Source organism: Nycticebus coucang, chromosome 4, assembly GCF_027406575.1.
Source record: "Nycticebus coucang isolate mNycCou1 chromosome 4, mNycCou1.pri, whole genome shotgun sequence".
Classification (NCBI taxonomy): domain Eukaryota; kingdom Metazoa; phylum Chordata; class Mammalia; order Primates; family Lorisidae; genus Nycticebus; species Nycticebus coucang.
In genome coordinates, this window is record NC_069783.1 from 26,223,189 (window position 1) to 26,247,233 (window position 24,045).

At 37.2% G+C, this 24,045-nt stretch overlaps 1 protein-coding gene across 3 annotated transcripts in view; it reads left to right on the forward strand.

The window, feature by feature from the left end:
- Nucleotides 1-24,045, forward strand: part of BABAM2 (BRISC and BRCA1 A complex member 2) — a 474,143-nt gene that overhangs the window by 127,267 nt on the left and 322,831 nt on the right. For all 3 annotated transcript variants that reach the window (XM_053587206.1, XM_053587205.1, XM_053587207.1), the window contains exon 4: nt 2,747-2,841. In XM_053587206.1, coding sequence (XP_053443181.1) covers nt 2,747-2,841 — 95 coding nt within the window. The remainder of the gene's footprint in view (nt 1-2,746; nt 2,842-24,045) is intronic.

The following is a 24,045-nucleotide window of genomic DNA, read 5'->3' on the forward strand; positions in this document are numbered from 1 at the left end:
CAAAAAGCTCCAGGACTAACTTTGCTATGCTTTATTTTTTACTAAAGATTTTCTTAGTATTTAAATATTTAATTCAGAGAATGGCATTTCTTTCATTTGTTGAGCATTTCTTGAATATGTTCTGTTTGTGCTGCACTTTGCCCTGTTACAGACATGAAATAAGTATAAGAACATGCCTATTCTGTTGCTTAGAAGGTATTTAGGAATACTAAGTTTATGTGCTTACCTTGTACTGCTGTATATTTGTGGTTGGGTATGTATGTCTTGTCTTTCTCACTGAACATAAACTACTTGAGGATAAGTATCTTTGTATTGACACAGTGTATATTGCAGTGCCTCACATATAGATTGTGTTTATTATGATTTTTAAAAGTGAATGGAACAGTAAGAAAACATGAAACTATAATTAAATACTCAAGTGAATGGCAGAACTAGTCAGTATTGTTGAATTTTAGAAGTAACAACAATCAGTGTGTACCACATTTGTTAGGGAAGCCTTGGTAAGAATTGAGCAAGGAGAGAGAACAGTTTAACTGGCTATCACTGTATTTGGAGGGCATTGAGCAGATCACATCAATAGTAATAAAGGATGGGTATTGGCTCATAGATAAGGAAAGTGGTGGATAAATAGGTAGGAACGTTACATTTTGGAGACCTTAAGTACCAGTTTGAAAAGTGTGCCATTACTCCATTTGATATCAGAGAATCATTGAAGTTTCTTGAATTATGAAGTTTGGGGGCAAAACCTGAAGAAGATTTACTTGGTGATAATTTATATTATGGGCTGGAGGGCAATTGGTACTAGGAAACTAGAGTAATGATTGGTAGTGATTGAGTTTCTGTAGTCTGCCAGCTCTTTAATAGAACGGGTTTTTGTTTGAACTTTAGTGCCTAGCATAGAGCTCTAAGCAGAGTTTAGATATTTATTTATTCAATGGATGCATGAATCTATGGCCTAGGTGATCTGGGCCTAGATAGGACTGTTAACAGTAGGAAACATCCATGTGGGTGACATTTTGGAGGAAAAATTGAGATGATTTTTTTTCTAAGAGTATAAAGGATATGTGTAAGGTCAAAGATGACAGTAAAATTTCACCATGGGTTGTTAAGGAATAGCAGTGCTATTTCTAGTCATAGGGAAGACAGGTAGGTAATGAGGGGAGTAAGAGAAGGGGCAGTCATGATCACATTTTTTGGACTTGCTGAGTTTTGCCTTATATGTAGAGATTTAAGGGGTCAAATGAGGCCCAAAGTCTGTTTAAATTTGGATATCATTATGCAAATGATTGATAAAATTATATTGTATGTATTTATGCAGAGGTTGTGTGCATATATGCAAGTATGAACACTCTTGTACACTATAGTCCAACATGTGTGTTAGATTGTTGGTAAACCAATCAGCTTTTTAGTATAGGCAAATGATGAAATTTGATTCTTGGAATGAGCAGAGGAAAAAAAGAGAGCTACAAAAGGAGTCAGAAATAGGTAGACTTTACATCAGGCATCCTCAAATGTTTTAAACAGGGGGCCAATTCACTGTCCCTCAGACTGTTGGAGGGCCGGACTATAGTTTAAAAAAAAAACAACTGTGAACAAATTCCTATGCACACTGCACATATCTTATTTTGAAGTAAGAAACAAAATGGGAACAAATATAATTCACACCGCCGCATGTGGCCCGCGGGCCGTAGTTTGAGGACCCCTGCTTTACATCATAAATTTGCTCATGAAACTTTGTTACTTGTCTTATGTTTTAGACTGCTATACTACTAACAGCAACAGTAGTATTCCTGTATCACTTGTTGAGTGCTTACTGTATGCCAGACACTATGCTAGGCACTGCGGTTCTTTTTATCCTTCCAGTTGATCTGTGATGTCAGTACTAGTGTATCTTCCTTTTTCTGAAGAACAAACTGAAGGCTAAAGAAGTTAAAATTTGCCCAAGATTACTTGAGTTAACAAATAATTGAGAGACCCTGTGGATAAAAATTAACTTTTTGGCTCCAAGCCAAATATTCTTTCCATTATACCAAATTTATATATGTTTAATTTCTGCAAGGCAAGGATTATATCTACACAGAATCAGTCTTCAGTGAAAGCTTATTAATTACCAGGCAGTGACTGGACAGTAATATTTCCTATAAAAATAATCAGTATGTACTTTGGATGTAGCTGCTTTCAGGCTTTCTGGTGGGTGCCTGTAGTCCCAGCTACTTGGGAAGCTAAAGCAGGAGAATCGCCTGAGCCCAAGAATTAGAGGCTGGCTGTGAGTTGTGACACCACAGCACTCTACTAAGGGCGACATAGTGAGACTTGGTCTGAAAAAAAGAAAAAGTAAACTGGATATAGCTGCTTCTGTTTTTCTACTTGGATATTTACATTCATCATGTATTAAGAGATAAAATTACATTCATAATATATTATGTGCTTTTTGGGTGGCACCTGTGGCTCAAAGGAGTAGGGTGCCCACCCCACATGCCAGAAGTTGCGGGTTCAAACCCAGCTCCGGCCAAAAACTGCAAAAAAAAAACAAAAACCTTTTTTGATTGCTTGTTGTGGAAGTTAATTTAACAGAGGGTATCAGTTCTTTTATTTTAAGAATTAATCAATCAGAAAAATCTTGTCAATATTTTTTTCTTAAGCTAATATAAATGTCTTTTGGAGTTTTTCTGATACATGCTTTAGACTGTTTATATATTATATTAGCAAAGAAATAAGAAGAGCCTATTCTTTTCTTTCTTTCCAGGGGATATCATTTTCAATGCCCAGTACCCAGAGCTGCCCCCTGATTTTATCTTTGGAGAGGATGCTGAATTCCTGCCAGACCCTGCGGCTCTGCAGGTGAGTACTACAGGCTCACTCAAATGGATCTTTATTTGTTGTAAGGAAAACAAAATTGGTTTTTGACAGTTGCGAAACAGATTTGTCAAACATGGGGTTTTCCCTACCCATCTTTTCTCTGTCCTGTAAAATAAGTACAACTCTTTGTGTGCCAAAATAGTTAAATAAGAGATTTTATTCATTGGAGTTTTACTGTCAGGCTTCTTTGAATTAATGAAAGTCTGTACCATATTGGTTGAAATATTTTTACTTTAAAGAAACATGTTGAAAACATTTTCTTTATTTCAACTTAATATTTCATGCCTGCAATCAATTTTCTAATGTTTACTAACACTTCATCACAGGACTTATTAGGAGAGTATTTCTTGGCTTTTCAAGAGGCCTTTTTGTATAGGAGTGAAAGTGGTAAATTTGGACTTGTATCCACATTATCTCAGCATGATTATCAGAAGGGTAAAGTCCAGATTAAGTGTTCTTTATTAAGCAGTACCAAAAACTTTATAGTTTATTTTTGTTCAAAACTACCTTTTTAGTTTTGTTTTCTGGAAATGTTTTGTTTTGTTAAAGTTTTGTAATTAAAAGTTTTCATGATTTACTTTGAAATCTTGCCCCTGCTTTTAAAGGGGAAGTATTAAACAAAATCTAAAGAATTATTTTAAACTTTAGAATAGAGCTGTAAAAATACTGTTGGCAAGAGGAGGATAGATTTGTTATTTATTTATTTATTTATTTATTTATTTATTTATGTATGTATGTATGTATGTATGTATTCTTGAGACAGAGTCTCCCTCTGTTGCCCAGGGTAGAGTACCATGGCATCATAGCTCACAGCAACCTCACAGTGAGCTATCCTTCTCAGCCTCAGCCTTCTGAATAACTGGGACTACAGGCATGCGCCACCACATCTTGCTAGTTTTCTATTTTTATTAGAGACAGGGTCTCGCTCTTGCTTAGGCTGGTCTTGAACTCCAGAGCTTAAGCAATCCACCTGCCTTAGCCTCCCAGAGGAGAGGGCTTACAGGCATGAGCCACCTTGCCTGGCCTGTTATAAAATTTTTAATAATGCAATCTGGTGTTATTTTATTTTTATTTATTTATTTTTTTCCTTTTATTAAGTCATATACACATAGATCATGAATACATTTATGCATATGGGGGGTACAATGTTGATTTTTTAATACAATTTGGAGTGCTTATATCAGACTAATTAATATAGCTTTCACCTCATTTACTTGATTATTGTGTTAATACATTTATGTTCTATACTCGATAGATTTGACTTGTACCCTTGCAATGTGCTCCATAGGTGTTGTCCTACCGTTTACCCCCCCTCTATCAAACCTCCTCCCTCCCCTCTCTTCCCACTCCATTTCTCTCCTTCATCCTAGGCTATAGTTGTGAACTATCTTACATAAGAAAGTGTGTTATTTTATTTGATTAAAAAAATTTTTTTTTGAGACAGTCTCAAGCTGTCACCCTGGCGCTGATAGATTTCTTGAAATATAAGTTAATATAAGGAAGGGCTAGAAAAAGACAGTTAAGTTGGGAGACGATTGTAGAGTGCATGAAGTGCTGAGCTGAGAGCCTTTAAAGGTAATGAGGAAGGGAGGGTCATCTACTAGCAATATGTTCAAGGAATTGAATTAAAGAGAGATTGAAGACTGGGATTGAGGTTGGTTGTAAAAATATAGTGATGAGGGCGGTGCCTATGGCTCAGTGAGTAGGGTGCCGGCCCCATATGCCGAGGGTGGCGGGTTCAAACCCAGCCCCGGCCAAACTGCAACCAAAAAATAGCCGGGCGTTGTGGCGGGTGCCTGTAGTCCCAGCTGCTCGGGAGGCTGAGGCAAGAGAATCACGTAAGCCCAGGAGTTGGAGGTTGCTGTGAGCCGTGTGACGCCACGGCACTCTACCCAAGGGCGGTACAGTGAGACTTTGTCTCTACAAAAAAAAAAAAAAAAATATATATATATATATATAGTGATGAAAAGGGGCTTTGACCTGGGAAGCAAAAGGGAAAAATATGATGAAAGAAGGAGAGAGATGTATTTACAACTTCATTTTTTTTGGAAGTTACTTTAAAATATCTGCAATATTGGCAAGAATTATAAGAGTATAGATTTTAAAGGCTAACAAAACTTTAAGATCCATTTTATTTCACTCTTCTGTTTTAGTACCGAGGAAATTCACCTAGATTTATATAATTCTGTGTCAGGGCCAATATTATAATGTTACTCTTCTGATGTTTAGTCCTTGAGTGAAGTTATCACAAATGGTTTTGAGAAATTAGTTGCAAAAGAGCAACCAAAAATTCAAAGCATTAGATCTAAGAAAAAGATTACAAATCTAGGGACATACCTTCTCTTTAACGATAGTTCATCTAAGGTGACTACACAGGTCTCTCTTCTTCATGGACCCAAGGGCAGGGTATGCCCAGATAAGCAACCAGAGTATACCTTCCACTAGCTGGGTGATGTCCAAATATCCCTGGAGGTTGTACTTGATGTTCATTGTCATTTGGTTAAAATACTAGTATAGGATAAACAATAAGGCCTTAACCTTAGCAGACATTTCCCTGAGCACAGCTTACCTCTGAGGGACTTTTCATTCAACTTAACAGATGATGGTTTAGTTCTTAGATTCAGTTCAGACTGTTTCATCCCTTCTTTATGTGCTCCGATCACAGTCACTAATAATCTGACCATTCTACATATGGTTTTGAATGAAGGGGATTACCTCTTTCATTACCCAACAGAATGCCTAGATTTCTTGGATTTTTCTGCTGAAGTACTAGTTACAGAAGAGAGTGAATATGTACTCTTAGAATCTGAGAGTGTAGTCCAAAATAGTTCCTGTGGCAAATATGGAATTTCTTTGACATTTCTGTGCTTTATCTTAAACATTTATTTCAGTTTTATATTTGATTCTTTAATATAACTGTATTTTTAATACAAAAATATTATAAATACTTGAGAAAAAATTGGACTCTCCAACATGTCCCATTTTGAGAATTATAATTTTAGAGAATATGTGCAGTCTTTTTTATTCATTCAATTTAGTTAAACCTACTCCTTTCTAGAAAAAGGTTTTTTAAAAATTTTTATTTTATTATTAAATCATAGCTGTGTACATTAATGCGATCATGGGGCACCATACACTGGTTTTATAGACCATTTGACATATTTTCATCACACTGGTTAACATAGCCTTTCTGGCATTTTCTTAGTTATTGTGCTAAGACATTTATATTGTACATTTACTAAGTTTCACATGTACCCTTGTCCAAAAAAAGATTTGAAGTAGTGGGCGGCGCCTGTGGCTCAGTCGGTAAGGCGCTGGCCCCATATACCGAGGGTGGCGGGTTCAAACCCGGCCCCGGCCAAACTGCAACCAAAAAAAAAAAAATAGCTGGGCGTTGTGGCGGGCGCCTGTAGTCCCAGCTACTTGGGAGGCTGAGACAAGAGAATCGCTTAAGCCCAGGAGTTGGAGGTTGCTGTGAGCTGTGTGAGGCCATGGCACTCTACCGAGGGCAATAAAGTAAGACTCTGTCTCTACAAAAAAAAAAAAAAAAAAAAGATTTGAAGTAGCTTAAGTACAGGACACATACAAGGTTAATAGAAATATGTGGGGTGCCTTAATCCATCAGACAAAGCCATCTCTTTCTATATTCAGATTCTTTCTGCAAAGAGGTGAGTTCTATTAAGGAACTTGAGATTTTTAGTTGACTTAAAATACTAGATAGATATCTCATGGATATTAGAGAATCATAAAAATCATTGAGGGCCTTAGTGGTCCAGTAGTTCCAGTTCTAGATAGACATAAAAATAACTTGGGAAGCTTATTAAAAATATAAATTCCTTTGTTGATTATTTCCTTTGCTGTGCAAATCTTTTTAATTTAATCAAGTCTTGTTTATTTGTTTTCTTTGTTGCTATATTTGCTTTCAGGGTCTTAGTCGTAAATTCTTTGCCTCGGCTGGTGACTAGAAGAGTTTTTCATACATTTTCTTCTGGAATTTTTTTTTATTATTTTATTTTGTTTATTTATTTATTTTGGTTTCATGCCTTATTTTTAAGTCCTTTATCCATCTTGAATTGATTTTTAATATGGTGAGAGATAGGGATCCTGTTTCTTTCTTCTGTGTGTGGCTGTCCTGTTTTCTCCATAGCATTTGTTGAATAGGACTTCCTTTCCCCAGTGATGTTGTTTACTTTGTCGAAGATCAGATAGCTGATTTTATTTCTGGGTTCTCTTTTCTTTTCCATTGCTCTGTGTTATACCATGCTGTTGGGGTTACTATATATAATCTTGTAGTATAATTTGACATTAGGTAGTGTAATGCCTCCGTATTTGTTCTTTTTATTTAAGATTGTTTTGGCTATTCAGGTTCTTTTTTGGTTCTAAATGAAGTGTAGCATTATCTTTTGTTTTAGATCTGTGAAATGTGATGTTGGTATTTTGAAGGGATTGGGTTGAATCTGTAAGTTGCTTTGGGTGTTGTGGACATTTTAACAATGAAAATAATCAACAGAGCAAGTAGACAACCTACCAAATGGGAGAAAATATCCAAAAACCATACACCCAATTAAATAGAGTGAATACAAAGAACTCAAATCATCAAGAAAAAAATAAACACATTAAAAAGTGAGCAAAAGACATAAGCAGAAGTTTTTCAAAAGAAGATAGACAAATAGCCAAGAAGCATGAAGAAATGCTCAACGTTACTAATCATCAGAGAAATACAAATTAAAACCAGTGAGATACCTCCTTACCTTTGTCAGAATGGCCATTATTAAAAAGCAAAAAACAATGGATGCTGATGTGGATGCATAGAGAAAAGAACACTTAATATACTGTTGGTGGGGCTACAAATTAGTACAATTCTATGGAAAACAGTATGGAGATTTCTCAATGAAATAAATGTGGATGTACCATTCAACCCAGTAGTTCCAAGTAAAGGAAAAGAAGTCATTTTATTGAAAAGACACCTGTACTCAAATGTCTTATTATAGCAAAATTCACACCACAAAGATGTAGAATCAACCTAAATGGTTATCAATTCATGAATGGATTAAGAAAAAATATATTCACCATGGAGTAGCACTCAGCCATAAAAGGGAGTTGAATAATTTCTTTTGCAGCAACTTGGATGGAACTGGAGATCATTTTCCTAAAGTGAAGTATCTCAGGAATGGAAAAATAACCATCACACACTCTCTAGTAATTGAGAGCTAATCAATAGGCACACATGGGCACAAAGAGATGTAAAGGTCACTGGACACTCAAACTAGCCGTTGAGTACAGTGAACAATATTCCAGTGATGGGCATACTAAAAGGCCTGACTGAAACATTATAAAAGGTATCCATGTTACAGAAACATTTATAGTCCCTTAATATTTTGGAAAAAATGGATTCCCGGAAAGCACTGAATTAGATGGTTTTGGAAGCCCAAGAACTATTAAATTATCTGGGCTGTTTTTATGTATTAATCTGTGAACTGTTATTGGGAAACATGGATTGAATCCATCTTTTATAGTAACAACTCCAACAACGGCCATTTGCCTTTACTTAACATTATTTCTAGTTAGGTACACGTATCATTTTCCATTTTGGGGACAGCTCAATTAAAAAAAAATAACAGCTTTATTGAGATAGTTTATATCCCAGGCAGTTCACCCATTTAAAGTATGCAATTCATGGCCAGGCCCAGTAGCTCACACCTGTACTCTGTAAGGCCAAAGTAGGTGGATTTCTTGACCTCAGGAGTTCAAGGCCAGCCTGAGCAAGAACAAGACCCCATCTCTACTAAAGAATAGAAATACTCTCTGGGCATCTTGGTACATGCCTGTATAGTCCCTGCTACTTGGAAGGCTGAGGCAAGAGGACTGCTTGAACTCAAAAGTTTGAGGTTGCTATGAGCTATGGCATTCTACCTAGGATGACAGAGTCAGACTTTGTCTCAATAAATAAATAAGGACATAAATAAAATATATAATTCAGTGGTTTTTCATTCTGCTTCTATGGATTTGCCTATTCCAGACATTGCATATAAACAGAATCATATGATATGTTGTCCTTTGTGATTGACTTCTTTGACTTAGCATAATGTTTTTAATGTGGCATCTATCACTATTTCATTTTTTTATTACCAAATAGTATGTATGTGCACATACCGTATTTTATTTATCCATTAGTCAGTTTATAGATATTTGTGTTGTTTCAATGTATGTGGACATACTTTTATTTCTCTTAGACATATCCCTAAGAGTGGAATTACAGCATCAAATGGTAACTATATGTTTAATTTTTTGACAAAACACCAGACTACTTTCAAAAGTGGCTGCATCATTTTATATTCCTACTCACTGTGTAAGTGTTCCAATTTCTCCATGTACTCACCAGAACTTGTCATTATATGTCTTCTTGATTGTAGTCATCCTAGTGGGTATGAAGTGATATCTCACTGTGATTTTGGTATTTCTGAGTTGTAAGAATTCTTTACATACGCTGGGCAAAGTTCCTTATCAGCTATATTATTTGCCAGGTTGCCCTCCATTATGTGAGTTATCTTTACACTTTCTAGGTAATCTCTGGAGGATGAAAGTTTTTTTTTTTTTTAATTTTTCATGTTTCTTTAATCATAAACAGGATGAAAGTTTTAAATTTTGATGAAGTCCACTTATCTTGTCTTTTGTTGCTTGTGATTTCGGTTTTGTGTCTTAGAAACCCTTGCCTAGTCCAAGGTTATGAACATTTACTCTTAGATTTGTGTAAAGAGTTTATAATTTTTGATGTTATGTTTAGGTCTTTGATCCATTTCGAGTTCACTCTTATTTTTGGTTTAGGTTGGCGACCCTCGTTGTTTTGCAAGTGGATTTTTAGATATCCTAGCACAATTTATTGGAAAAACTCATTGAATTTTCTTGACATTCTTGTCAAAACTCAATTGATTATAAATGTGAAGATTTATTTTGGATTCTATCATGCATATGTCTATCCTTATACCAGTACCACACTGTCTTGGCTTTGTGACTTTGTAATAAATTTTGAAATTGGGAAGTGTGAGTTTAACTTTGGTTTCTGTTTTCAAGATTGTTTTGACTATTGTGGGTACCTTGCATTTCCTTATGAATTTTGAGGTCAGTTTACCAATTTCTGTAAATTGTCCATATGGGATTTTGATAGAGATTGTGTTGAATCTGTAGGTCAGTATAGATCAATATTGCCATTTTAGCTTAAGTCTTCCAAACCAGGAACATGAGGTGGCTTTCCATTTAGCTAGGCCTTTTAAAATTTCTTTCAGCAATGTTTTGTAATTTTCAGAGTACTTGTGTAGTTTTGTGCTTCTTTTGTCACATTTATTCCTGTTATTTTTTGATGTTTTTATACATGGAATTTTTTCTTAATTTCATTCTCACTTTTATATTCTTGCTGTATAGAAATACAATTGATTTTTGCATTTTATCCTGTAACCTTACAGCTCTAACTTTTTAATAGAGTTTTTCTCTCTGTTGAATAAAAAATATCTTTACAGACATACATTCTTTCTTTTTTTGCTTTTTTGAGGTGAATCAATTTGTTGAGGAAGCTGGATTATTATATATTTAGATACTGAGATGTGATTATAAAATAGTGACATTGCTATTCCTTTGAATTTATAAACTGAGCTTAAAGCATTTTCTCAGATAGAAATGGAAGCAGCTAGATTATAATTAACTCTTAGTATTTCTGGGAGCTACTTTTAAGGTCAATACTTGTAAATCCTAGTAGATTTGTTAAAAGTTAATTCATTGCTTTATATTCTATATGCTAATAATTCATCCATCAAACTGTTTAACTCAAAACTAACTAAATATGGATCTTAGTTTCCTAGGCAGTAGAGCTTGGCTCTAGATGTGCTCCTGAGGTAAGGCCTGAGTTCTGTTGTAGATGTGGCTAGTAGGGAGATACACAGCTTTACTTAATAGACAGCATCATGCAAATACCACTCTTTTACTGTATTCGTTTACATCTGTTTGTCATACTGTCTCATGTATCATATTATGAATAAGATGTTGACCCACCTGTACCCTCTTTACTACTATAATACTAAAAAGACAAATGGAAGAAAATCCTATGTATTAGCATTTATTAATTGCGTACTATATGTCCAACACTGTAGTATGGAACTTGACCTTAAGGAGGCTAAATTTATTGGGGGGGAGTAAAAGACATAGCTATATGAAAACAAAAAGACGTAAGTAATATATAATTAAATGTTGGAATAATTGAAACAAAACTAGTGCCATGGGATAGTTGAATAGTGTTTTTCACATAAAAAAACATTTATATAATGTAGGAAGAGAGGATGATCAATAAATTAAGACAGAGGTTCTATTACAAAGAAAAGGAAAATTATATAGGTTGCAATTGTGGGATTAAAATCATCATGAAGAAGATGGAACTTGTTCTGGGCTCTAAGTGATGGATGCTTCCACCATAGGACCTTTTCATTTCCTTTCATCATTTTCACTCACTTTTCCTGGAACTCTTTTTTTTTTTTTTTTTTTTTTTTAGAGACAGAGTCTCACTTTATCGCCCTGGGTAGAGTGCTGTGGTGTTACAGCTCACAGCAACCTCCAAGTCCTGGGCTTAGGCGATTCTTTTTCCTCAGCCTCCCGAGTAGCTGGGACTACGGGCACACACCACAGTGCCCAGCTATTTTTGTTGTTGTTGTTGCAGTTTGGCTGGGGCCGGGTTCGAACCCGCCACCCTTGGTATATGGGGCCAGCGCCCTATGCACTGAGCCACAGGGGCCGCCCTTCCTGGAACTTTTGCTTCAGTTATTTGATGGCTTGTTCCTTTTTTTCCTCCCAATGTCATTGTGTCAGAGAGGACTTCGCTGACATTCCTGTACAACATAGTAACACTCTCCCCAGCATGCTCTTAACTTCATCATGCTCTTGCTCTTATCTTCATCATGCTTTATTTTCTTTGCAGCTCTTACCACCATTTAGTGATTTGAGTCGTTTGTTTGGTGTCTATCTGTGCCAGTGTGACCAACTACCCTGATTTGCCTAAGACTGAGGGGTTTTCCAGCATGTGGAATTCAGTGTTAAGACAGTCCCAGGCAAACTGGGACAATGGGTCACCCTTGTTGCTTCACTGCAAGAGAGAATGGAGCTTCAGGAGAGAATGGAATTTGATTTTGTTCACTGTTACTATGTATGTATGGTAAGTGTCAGGGAGTGAAAAACACATTGTTATGTTGACTTGTAGTAACTAGAAAAGTGCCTGGTATGTAGAGGTGGACAGGACATATTTGTTAGATGAACAGTTTTCCTTTAAGGTTCTGTTTTCCTTAGAGGACTTGCTAGTTTTCAAAACTAGAAAATATGCTGTAGATTAAAATTTCAAAATAGCTGAAAAATTTTAGTTTCAGGGAAATTCGTGGGGATAAATCGGTTAACAGAACCTCTGAAGTAGTGATTTTCTGCTTCAGTTTTGCAACACCCTGTGGTATGTTCAGCTACCTCAAAGAGTGTTGTGAAATTCTTTCCCCCAAAGTAATAATGATTATCCACTTTAATTTAAAATAAAGTTGCATAAAGGAGGAAGGGTGGATCCTAAATTTAAATGAGAGCATGTTGCAATCATAGTGAGACTGGTTACCGCTGCTGACTTCATGGTTTGAGGAAGGTGAAGATGAGTGACTTGGTGTTTGGGATAAGCTTCTTCAGGGCAGTGAACCTAATGCCACTGCAGGTACTACCCAATTATTGTATGAGTCCTTCATTGACTGTTCTGCTTGCATGGACCCTTGTCACATTTCTTCCTCTTGTCTTCACTGTGCTTCCTACAGAAAGACAGTTTTTGAACATGTTCTTGCAGAACAGTTTCCATCCCCTGTGGACATGAAAAATATGAAAAGAATGCTTTAAGCTGAAAGAGACTGTGTGCCACACTATTGGAAAATGCCACCCAGGTGTGAGTACTCCTGGTGCCAGACACTGCAAATTCTTTGGCGTATAACGTATTTTAAAACAGAATCCTTTTCACTCAGATCTTTGTTTAATGTCTTATTTGAGACCTAAGACACACTCATCTTTAGCCCTCAAGTTGGACATAGTTCTCAAGACAGATAACTAAGCAAAATTGCAGTAGAGGGCTGTAAGTGTAGATTTAGAGATGTATACACAGGGTATTTTGTCAGATCCATGTATGCCTGGTTAAGTGTCGGATTTAAAAACATATTATTTATTGTTTATGCACATGTTTTTATGTAACTATTGTCAAATAACATACATTTACAAGAGTGTACAAATCATAAGTGTATGGCATGGTGAATATGCAAAAAGTAAGCACAACCATGTAACTAACACCACAAAGAGAACATTTCCAGCATCCAGAAACCTTATTCATATCCCCTTTTATCACTGTGCCCACCTTGCCTAAGAGTAAACACTGCTGATTCCTGTCACCATTATTACTTTTGCCTCTTTTTGATCTTTATAGAAATAAAATCAAACTGCATACTTGTATGTCTGGTTTCTTTCATTCAGCATTTGTTTGTGAGCTTCCCTTACGTAGTTATTTTGGTGGTTGTTCATGCTCATTGATGACTGTACTATATGAGCATACCACACTTTATCCATTCTACTATTGATTGACATGTGGGTTACTTTTAGTTTTTTTCTATTGTGAATAATGCTGCTGTGAACATTCCTTTACATGTCATGGTGAATATGTGTATTATTCTTAATGTGTATATATTAAAGGTTGGATTTGCTAGGACAATGTGGTGTAGAGAATAGGACAGTTTGAAGTCTCTCAACTTTATTGGTTTATCAGTCAGGGTCCAGTTAGGAGACAGAAACCATCCAGTGATTTGAATACAAGAAATTTAACTGAAAGAATTATTTACTTAAAGGAGTAAAAGAGAACTCTAAAGAATGTAAGGCTAGCAGTTGTAGAAAGCAGCTATTATAGGACTGAGGGAGAGTATTCAAGAAAGAACGAACTTGGAAAGACCCTTTCTCTTTCCTCCCATCGTGTCCCCTTATAGCTGAGATCCCATCTCCTTGTTGGAGAGGAGGTGGCTGCAGCCCGCTGGAGGCTGAAGATCTTCACTGGGGATACTGTGGTCCAGAACTGGTGCTGGTGGCCAGCTGGGTGCTGGTAGGCTGGTGCTAGTGAGTAGAAATGGGCTGAGTCCGGTGAAACAGACTGTGGGAAAAGGCACCACAAGGTCTTTTTGCACAGGAACAAGAAGAAAAGTATACCAGAGTGAAGAAACATGATAAGCCTGGCGTTTACTGTGAGGTTATACTCCTTGCTGTTTGCCCTTACCATCACTGTAGGCTCCCTATTCTGTGACTGTGCCTTCAATCAAGGGGCGGACATGATCTTATGAGCACAGGAACAAAAGGAAGCCATGGAAGCACATCAAGGACAAGTACGAGAACAAGGAGTCCTTCCGCAGAGGCCCTCCTTCAGGCCAGAAGCACCAGGTTCACCTACAAGGTGTTTGCCTAGCACTGGGGCCGCAGCTTGAAGGTCATGTTCAAGTTACTTTTCATGGATCACCTTTAGCTGTTGGCAAGAAGCGGCTTTACCTAACAAACAAACTCTTCAACTTCTGCTGTGTTTGAAGTATGTTTATTAAGAATCTCATCCGCAGGTAAATGGAAATTGTCTTTGAAAAAAAAGGTACACCAGAAAAGGATAAGAAACTTTTCTCTTGGGCAGTGCCTGTGGCTCAAAGGCGTAGGGAGGTGGCGGGTTCAAACTTGGCCCCGGCCAAAAACTGCAAAAAAAAGAAATTTTTCTCTCTGTTGTGCCTTGTGCTGTCCCTCCATCTCTGTTGACAAGCTGAACAATGCAGCCACTGGCAAAGGAAAAATGTTTATAAGGTCCAGCCCCAGTTTCATAGATGGCGTAAAGAGTGGATTTGGGAGATGAGAGGCAATAAGTGAATAGGTGGTACAACTAGATGATGCCAGCGTCCAGGGGTCTCAAACTGCGGCCCGCGGGCCACATGAGGCCGTGTGATTATATTTGTTCCCGTTTTGTTTTTTTACTTAAAAATAAGATATGTGCAGTGTGCATAGAAATTTGTTCATAGTTTTTTTTTTTAAAACTATAGTCTGGCCCTCCAACGGTCTGAGGGACAGTGAATTGACCCCCTGTTTAAAAAGTTTGAGTATGCCTGTTCCAGTCTATTATTTTTTCCTATTAAACCCATCTAATGAGTTTTTAGTTAATAGATTATTCAATTCTGTTTCATTCTTTACTATAAATTACAGTTCTTTATGTTTTCTTCTATTTTCTATTTAATTTTCTTCATTTTCTTGCACATATTAATCATTGTTATTTTCTCCATATGAACTAATTGTAATGTCTGGAATATCTTTGGATCTGTTTGTTTTGCCCACTTTTTCTTTGGTTATAAATCATGAGGTTCTATATTTGGTGTTTCTAGTAATTTTGAGCGGATGTTAGACATTCCAGTTAAAAAAAATAGTGGTTCCAGATGATGCTATCCTCTTCTAGAGAGAGAATTTACTGTCCCCTCTGATAGGCAGATGGGCTGGCCTGATAGGCAGATCACCTTAATCCAGCCAAGGACTTTGGTGAGTTGAGGTTGGTTTATGGCTTTGCTAGAAGTATTTACTTCTGGTTCACTCCTATTCTTTTTATTTATTTATTATTAAAAAAAATTTATTATTTTTTTTATTGTTAAATCATAGCAGTGTACATTAGTGCAATCAAGGGGTACAATGTGCTGGTTTCATATACAATCTGAAATATTCTCATCAAACTGTTCAACATAGCCTTCATGGCATTTTCTTAGTTATTGTATGTAGACATTTATATTCTGCCTTTAGTAAGTTTCGCCTGTACCCCTTCTAAGATGTAAGTATACCAGAGTGAAGAAACATGATAAGCCTGGCGTTTACTGTGAGATTATACTCCTTGCTGTTTGAGGTAGAGCTCTTCACAGGTTTACCTGGGAAGTCAGAATGGCCTATGTTCCTGAACAATTGTAAGTGCCTTGAAGCATAACATATTTTAAAACAGAATGTTCTATTGTTTATCAAATACTTAAACACACAAGCAGTGTGGATCTTTGCCCTAATGGAATCCTAAATTCTAATTTTTTTATGCAAGACTGCTGATAACTCTGCTATGCTTTCCAGAGGCATTTTCTTAATTTTGAACTTCTTAATTTGGGCTTCCCAGAATTTGTCAAAGTCTTGAGTGGAACTGCCTGCATGTTTGAGGTATCTCAACATCCTGCCAAAAACCTTCTGATGGTTTTTAAGCATCATCATCAGCATAGCCTGGAGTCTTAGCTTCCCTCCTGTGACCTGACTTTGCACAGGGTGAAAGCAGCTGTAGAAACAAGCTCCTCCTCTTTGAATTCTCAGCCCCTCCAATTCCCACTGCTGCCATGGAAAGCAAATGCCTCCAAATAGATACATATATTTTATCTGACTTTCTAGTTGTTTCCTTTTGTTTTTTTTTGAGACAGAGTCTCAAGCTGTCACCCTGGGTAGAGTGCGGTGACATCGCAGCTCACAGCAACTGCCAACTCCTGGGCTGAAGCGATTCTCCTGCCTCCAACTCTCAAGTAGCTGGGACTACAGGTGCCTGCCACTACGCCCGGCTATTGTTTGGTTGCAGCCGTTGTTGTTCGGTGGGCCTGGGCTGGATTCGAACCCGCCAGCTCAGGTGTATGTGGCTGGCGCCTTCACTGCTTGAGCCACAGGTGCCGAGCCCTCTAGTTTTTATTGAGAGTGCTGGTCTGTATCGAGCTATTGTGTCCTACCTAGAAGTATAAACCAGTTGTATGTTTTGAGAACACGGAATTTTACCTTTATTTTCAAAGCAAAAGTGTAAAAAACTTTAGGAGACCATAAAGCTTTGGTAAGAATATGGAATTAATAAAGTTAATTATTAAAAATTAATAAAAGTCTGGGCAGCACCTGTGACTCAAAGGAGTAGGGCGCTGGCCCCGTATACCGGAGGTGGTGGGTTCAAACCCAGCCTCAGCCAAAAACTGCAAAAAAAAAAAAAAAAAAATTAATAAAAGTCAGTAAAATGTTTGATAAACATATACTTCTTTCTTTTTATGAAAACCTAGGTTTTAAATTTCAATAGATATTCCTAAGGTGGTAAAAATAAGAACATTATTTAGAATGGCATCTCTGGTTCTCTTGAGTTGTATGCAGCTATATCTTTGGATGCATCAATAAATAACCTAAGGGAATATGAGAAAATTTCTAGAAATTTTGATGGAAAACTGGCTTATATCCTGATAAACTAGAAACTCTATTATACTTTTGTCTGTTTTCCCAGAGGTGTTGCTATTATAGCCAATTAAGGATTAAGGGGATGATTATTAACATATATAGAGATGTAGACACATAATTTTGGAAGCATCTGTTATAACCAAGGCTTTCAAAACATAGTTGTAGAAAAACAGAACATCTTGAAAGTACAAACAAGGTACATTTTATGTTTATTCTCATAACACAAGTGAAGAAAAGGCAAACCAAGTTATTTTTTGTAATCCAATGGTGAATATAACATCGAGCAGATGTTGCTAGTTTTGATTTACTCTATTAAATTTGTAAAAATGCTTCTAAGAAAAACGAGGTAGTGAGTTGAGTATAGACCATTGTAGCTCAAGAATGTGCTTATCCAGAGGAATTATTCAGTGGTCAGTTTTAGTGATTACCCGTGGTCTTTGGTTGGTCATCTCTCTTTGTTACCCTCTCTTTGTCACATCTTATTCTCCCCAGCACTCCTGTTCTCTCTACCACTGCCTTCACTTTTTAGCCACCTGCTGTCAGGTATACTTTTGGGAATTAATTTTGAACTTCATGCGTATAGATTAGCTTTTCAAAGAGTTGGGTTTTAAAATTATAATAAGCATTTTTATTAATAATAGCATATGAAATACAGATAAGTACCAAGAAAAACCAGTTCATAATTGCGCATAAACTAGAGATGTGTTTTCCCATTTCAGTGGAATCTTACTTTTCCCTCTTTTGTGTGTCTGTGCCACGTGCATATATGCCCTTTACATTTTTTCAGTTTTTTTTCCACTTTATATGTTATTGTTAAGAATTTCTCCTATGGCATTAGAAATTCATCTGAAGTATCTATTAAAATTGACTTCTATTCTTTTGAACTGTTTCGATGGTTAGTATTTTCCCAGGAAAGTAAAAGATGTATCTCAAACCAGTCTTTTTCTTTATTTTTAGGTTTGTTTTTCATAGAAAAGGAGTTCTACTTCAGGCTAAGTAAAATGGTGATTACTTGTGAATTCTTGCCTTCTTTTCCCTGTCTGTGAATAACTAATAGTTGGTTATGGTAATAGCTTACCTAAAAAAAATTCTTTATCATTTTAAGTCTAATGTCTGCAAACGGGGATTCTGCTTTACTTTCTCTTAAGATAAAGGAGATATGAAGGTTTTAGTAAACCAACATCAAAATTGGTTTTGGCTAACATATGTATAGCTTTGAGTAGGAGATAAAGAACCCATCTTTCAAGAGGACTTTAATTGGAGAACCAAAACTTAAACATTAAAAAGGAAGTATTGTAACAAATTACCATGCAGTGTATTGTCATACAAATTTGTACAAACCTCTGTGGCATCACATTCTGTCTAGGCATTGTTTGCTTACCTTTCACCTTCTCTACAATTCTGAGAGCGTCTCAAAGGCAGAGAATAATACCTCAATCATCCTTTAGTTTTCCTAATATCTATTTGTAGTATTAGGTACCTAATTAAGTACACACTAAGTTTTTAAAGTTGAACTTAATATTATTGTATTTTAATGAATAAATACACATATGCTGAATACCACATTAAATAATAATGGAATTCTGATAAAGTGTGATTATTGAACCAAAGGTGATCTGAGAGTTTATGGAACAGAAGGGCTTTAGGTGGATTTCAGGGATAGGATTTAGAACATGAATAGAGGAGGTGGTGGCACTATAGGCAGGGGACAAAGCCACAGAGAAGCATCATATATCAAGAACGACCTATGAACCACTGAGCAAGTCAGTTTTCTTGGAGTAGAGTTTGCATAGGCAAATATTACAATGTACATTTACAGAAGGAGGTTGAGGCGAAATTGTAGGAGGTTTAGAGCGCAGAAGTAAGGATTATTAATTGCTAGTTTATGCTGTGATTTTTAAAAACTACCATACTCCTAGGTTTTGTTTTCCTTTCTCTTTTTTCTTCATAAAATGGTTTACCAGGACATTGAAAGGTTTGTGAGATGTTCATGATTTGAGGGTATATTTTTTCTTCTGGCATTGAGGATTCCAGAAATTAGTTATGCCTTTACTTTTTAGCTACCTACTGTTAAGTATACTTCTGGAAATAGTTACGAACTTAAAGTGTATACATTAGTTTTTTAGAGAATGCTGTCGATTATTGATTATATTCCCTCATGATCTCTAAATTAATTACTTGATATTCTTCACTTGCTTCAAGGCTGATCTTACAACAAGCTTGCTTTGTATGCTTTTGGCATACAGGGTCTTATGGGGAAGGGGCATTTTACAACTTTTAATTTTAGAACTTTGTTTTATATTTATAAAATTATTGCAGAGATAGTTCTATGTACTCCACATTTAGTTTCTCTTGTTGCTGATATTTTAAGTTATTGTGATACTTTTGTGACAATTGATGAACCAATATTGATGTATTATTATAAAGTTTATACTTTATTCAGAATTTAAAAAAATATTTTACTTAATGTTCTTCTTCCGGTCCAGGATCCCATCTAGGAAACCACATCTGTTTGGGCTCCTCTTGGTTGTCATGGTTTCTTGTATTTCCCTTGTTTTTGATTACGTTGGTGGTTTTGAGGAATAACTAGTAAAGTATTTTATAAAATGTCCCTCAATTGGGATTTGTCTGATGTTTTTCTCATGATTAGGCTGTGTTTATGGGATTTTAATAGGAAGACCTCAGAGGTACAAATCCATTTTCATTACATCGCATCAATGTAATTTTTCATTTTTGTTGATAACCTTTTGAGGGAGTGTTTGCTTCATTGTAATGTTACTTTATTCTTCCTCCCTTGGTAGTTTACTCTTTGGAAGGCAGTCACTGTGTATAATACAGAAATGGGGAGTTATCTCCACCTCTTTGAGGGCAGGATATCTAATAAATCATTTGAAATTCTGCATGAGAGAATTATCTGTTCTTCCCCATTCATTGTTTATTTAATAGTTTATTTCAGTATGGATTTAGCGACATTTATTTTATACTTTGTGTTATAATCTATACCATGTTACTTATTTTGTTACTCAAATCGTTCTAGCTTTGGCCGTTGGAAGCTCTTTGAGGTGCCCCTGTCATTGTAGGTGTTTTTGTTTGTTTTCTGGAACATGTTCTTCCTATCTGACACTATAAGATGCTCTTGATTCATATTGAAAATTTCCTGCTCTAGTCCTAGAATCAGCCATTTCTCTAAGGAGATATTAGAAACCAAGATATGAGTGCAAGATGTGCCTGTTGCTACTGGAGTGTTGTTGCTTGTAGGTACTCAGTTAACAGAGCAAAGAAATACACTCATATATCTATAAATATTTGTATATGTAACCATTCATATCTATATTAAGGGACACATTATTTCATACTGGTGTCTCCAACTCTTATCCACTACCACATGGATCATTCTAGTCACTGTGAAGGATTATTTTAAGATACCATTTGTATATGTACTGATCTCTGCTTTTTTGTGATATTATTTCTATCTTCTTATTTATTAGTTAATTCCTTCTGCAGACATATATTTGAACTGACCTGTGCTAGGTGCTAAGGACATAAAGATGAACGATTCATTGATGTAGTCACTGTTCTTCAATATCTACTTATTGAATCCTTCATATTGTTGGCACTTCTGCTCCACGCTCACAGTTTAGTAATGGAGAAAATATGGCTACAGAGAGTTACATTATAAGGCAGAATTTATGTGTGGTATAATATAGAAAAGAAAGGTAATAGCAAAGTTCAGATGGAGAGGAAATTACTTCAGGAAGGGCAATTACATAATGAATTGTAGCAGTTAGAACCTGGTAGGATGTGATAAAACACCTAAGCAATGTGATAAAACTGTCCTAAGCAATAAAAGAATTTATTGGTTCACATAACAAAAAAGTCCAGGGGGAGAGGTGGAGCAAGATGGCGGCCGAGTAACAGCATCCCTGCAACTGGGCACGGTGAGTCGGGGGAGATAAGACTCCAGGCATCTCTGGCTGGTGGGATCTACCTATAATCATCCCTTTGAGGATACAGGGAGTCAGCAAGGGACTTATGGACCCCAAGAGGAGGACAAAAACAGTGGAAAACTGGCAAGTGGTTGCGTGTGTTCGATCGACCTAATCCCGCCGGCAGCCGTAAGTACAAGCAGTGGTGAGACTGCAAACCGGAAAGGCCTTACCTGTGAACTGTTTTGGTATTTTTGGAATTGGCACTCAGTTGAACTGCCTTGGGGAGAGCTTGAGCAGTAGTGCAGAGAACTTTGGGCATTGTCTAGGGCCCCAGACTGAGCCGCTGAGCCGGACGGAGCTAATAGTGTTCAGCTGTGGGCCGCAGGGAGCCATTGTGAGAGAACTGCCCTGGCATGCTCCGCCCTCAGGGTCGCAGAGGAAGGATCGGGCGGGAGCTAGTAACCTAGAGACTGAGCAGCCTAAAGGTGGGGACTGAGTTGCCTTACACCTTTAACCCGTCCTCCCTCTGGTACCCTCCCTGCCTCCACACTGGCCCGCTTGTCTGGCCAGGGACTCTGGTAGCCACGTGTCCTCTGGAGCCCTTCCTGCCTCTGTGCAGAGCCCTTCTCCTGGCCAGAGACTGCTGGACCCTGGGCTCTCTGTGCCAAAGTCACTGGGCGCGAGGCACTCCCAGAACCATGTGTACCATCTCACGCCCTGTTGCTGGATCCGGGTGTGTCACACTCCAGAGCTGCTTCCACAAGCAGAACTCCCTGGCTGGGGCATCCCCAGACGAGCTACACAGGGTCACTCCCTACAAAGATCCAGCAACAAGAGAGTGATCCGCTAGGGTCTAATCTTGGAGAGGCATGTCCCCAACTGTGAGGATGGCCAGAGGCAATGGTGAAAAACAATCATGAGGCGAAATCAACAGAAAAACTCTGGCAATATGAATAATCAGAGTAGATCAACTCCCCCAAGGATCAATGGGGCAGACATAGCACAAGATCCCATGCACAAACAAATAGCTGAGATGTCAGAAATCGAATTCAGAATCTGGATAGCAAATAAGATCAAATTAGAATTCCAAGCAGTAACCCAAAAGATATCTCAAGAATTCAATGAATTCAAAGACCAAATGACCAAAGATTTTGACACATTGAGACAAGAAGTTAGAGCCCTCAAAGATCTGAGAAACACAGTAGAATCCCTCAGATTCTAACAGAATGGAGCAAGCAGAAGAAAGGATTTCTGACACTGAAGACAAAGCTTTTGAACGCTTCCAAACTCTCAAAGACGAAGAGAAATGGAGGGCAAAACAGATCACTCTCTCAGAGAGCTCTGGAATAATTCGAAGAAAACCAATATTCATCTTATAGGGACCCCTGAAAGCGACGAAGTGGCTTCACAAGGCACAGAGTCTCTTCTCCATGAGATTATGAAGGAGAACTTTCCAGACATGCCAAGAGATTCTGAAATTCAGACAGCAGACAGTTTCAGAACTCCAGCACAACTCAACCCAAATAAGACATGCCCCAGACACATCATAATCAATTTCACTAAAGTTAATATGAAGGAGAAAATTCTGAAAGCAGCCAGACGAAAGAAAACCATCACCTACAAGGGGAAGAATATTAGAATAACTGCAGATCTCTCTGCTGAAATCTTTCAAGGTACAAGAGGATGGTCATCGACTTTTAATCTCCTAAAACAAAATAACTTTCAACCCAGGATCCTGTACCCAGATAAACTGAGTTTCATTTATGATGGAGAAATTAAATACTTCAATGACATTCACATGTGAACAAATTTGCCATAACTAATCCAGCTCTCCAGGGTGTTCTCAGACCTATTCTCCATAAAGACCAGCATAATCCTCCACCACAAAAGTAAACCCACCAGAAAATTTTGATCAAATTCCAACTTCCACAGTCGCAAAAGGATTAAAAATGTCCACCGGACTCTCGAAAGGTATATCAATATTCTCAATTAATGTGAATGGTTTAAATTGTCCTCTAAAGAGGCACAGGTTGGCTGACTGGATACAAAAACTCAAGCCAGATATCTGCTGCATATAAGAATCGCATCTTACATTAAAAGACAAATATAGACTCAAGGTGAAGGGATGGTCATTTATACTCTTGGCAAATGGAAAGCAGAAAAAAGCAGGCGTTTCAATCCTATTCGCAGACACAATAGGCTTTAAACCAACCGAAATAAGGAAGGATAAGGATGAACACTTCATATTTGTTAAAGGTAATACTCAATATGATGAGATTTCATTATTAATATTTATGCACCCAACCAGAATGCACCTCAATTTATAAGAGAAACTCTAACAGACATGAGCAACTTGATTTCCTCTAGTTCCATAGTAGTTGGAGATTTGAATACCCCTTTAGAAGTGCTGGATAGATCCTCCAAAAAGAAGCTAAGCAAAGAAATGTTATATTTAAACTTAACCATTCAACATGTGGACTTAACAGACATCTACAGAACATTTCATCCCAACAAAACTGAATACACATTCTTCTCATCAGCCCATGGAACATACTCCAAAATCGACCACATCCTGGGCCACAAATCTAACCTCACCAAATTTAAAAAAATAGAAATTATTCCTTGCATCTTCTCAGACCATCATGGAATAAAAGTTGAACTCAATAAAACAGGAACCTGTATACCCATACAAAAACATGGAAGCTAAACAACCTTATGCTGAAGGATAAATGGGTTATAGACGAGATTAAGAAGGAAATCACCAAATTTTTAGAACAGCACAACATTCAAGACACGAACTATCAGAACTTTTGGGATACTGCGAAGGCAGTCCTAAGAGGGAAATTTATAGCACTGCAAGCCTTCCTCAAGAAAACGGAAAGAGAGGAAGTTAATAACTTAATGGGACATCTCAAGCAACCGGAGAAGGAAGAACACTCCAATCCCAAACCCAGCAGAAGAAAATAAATAACCAAAATCAGAC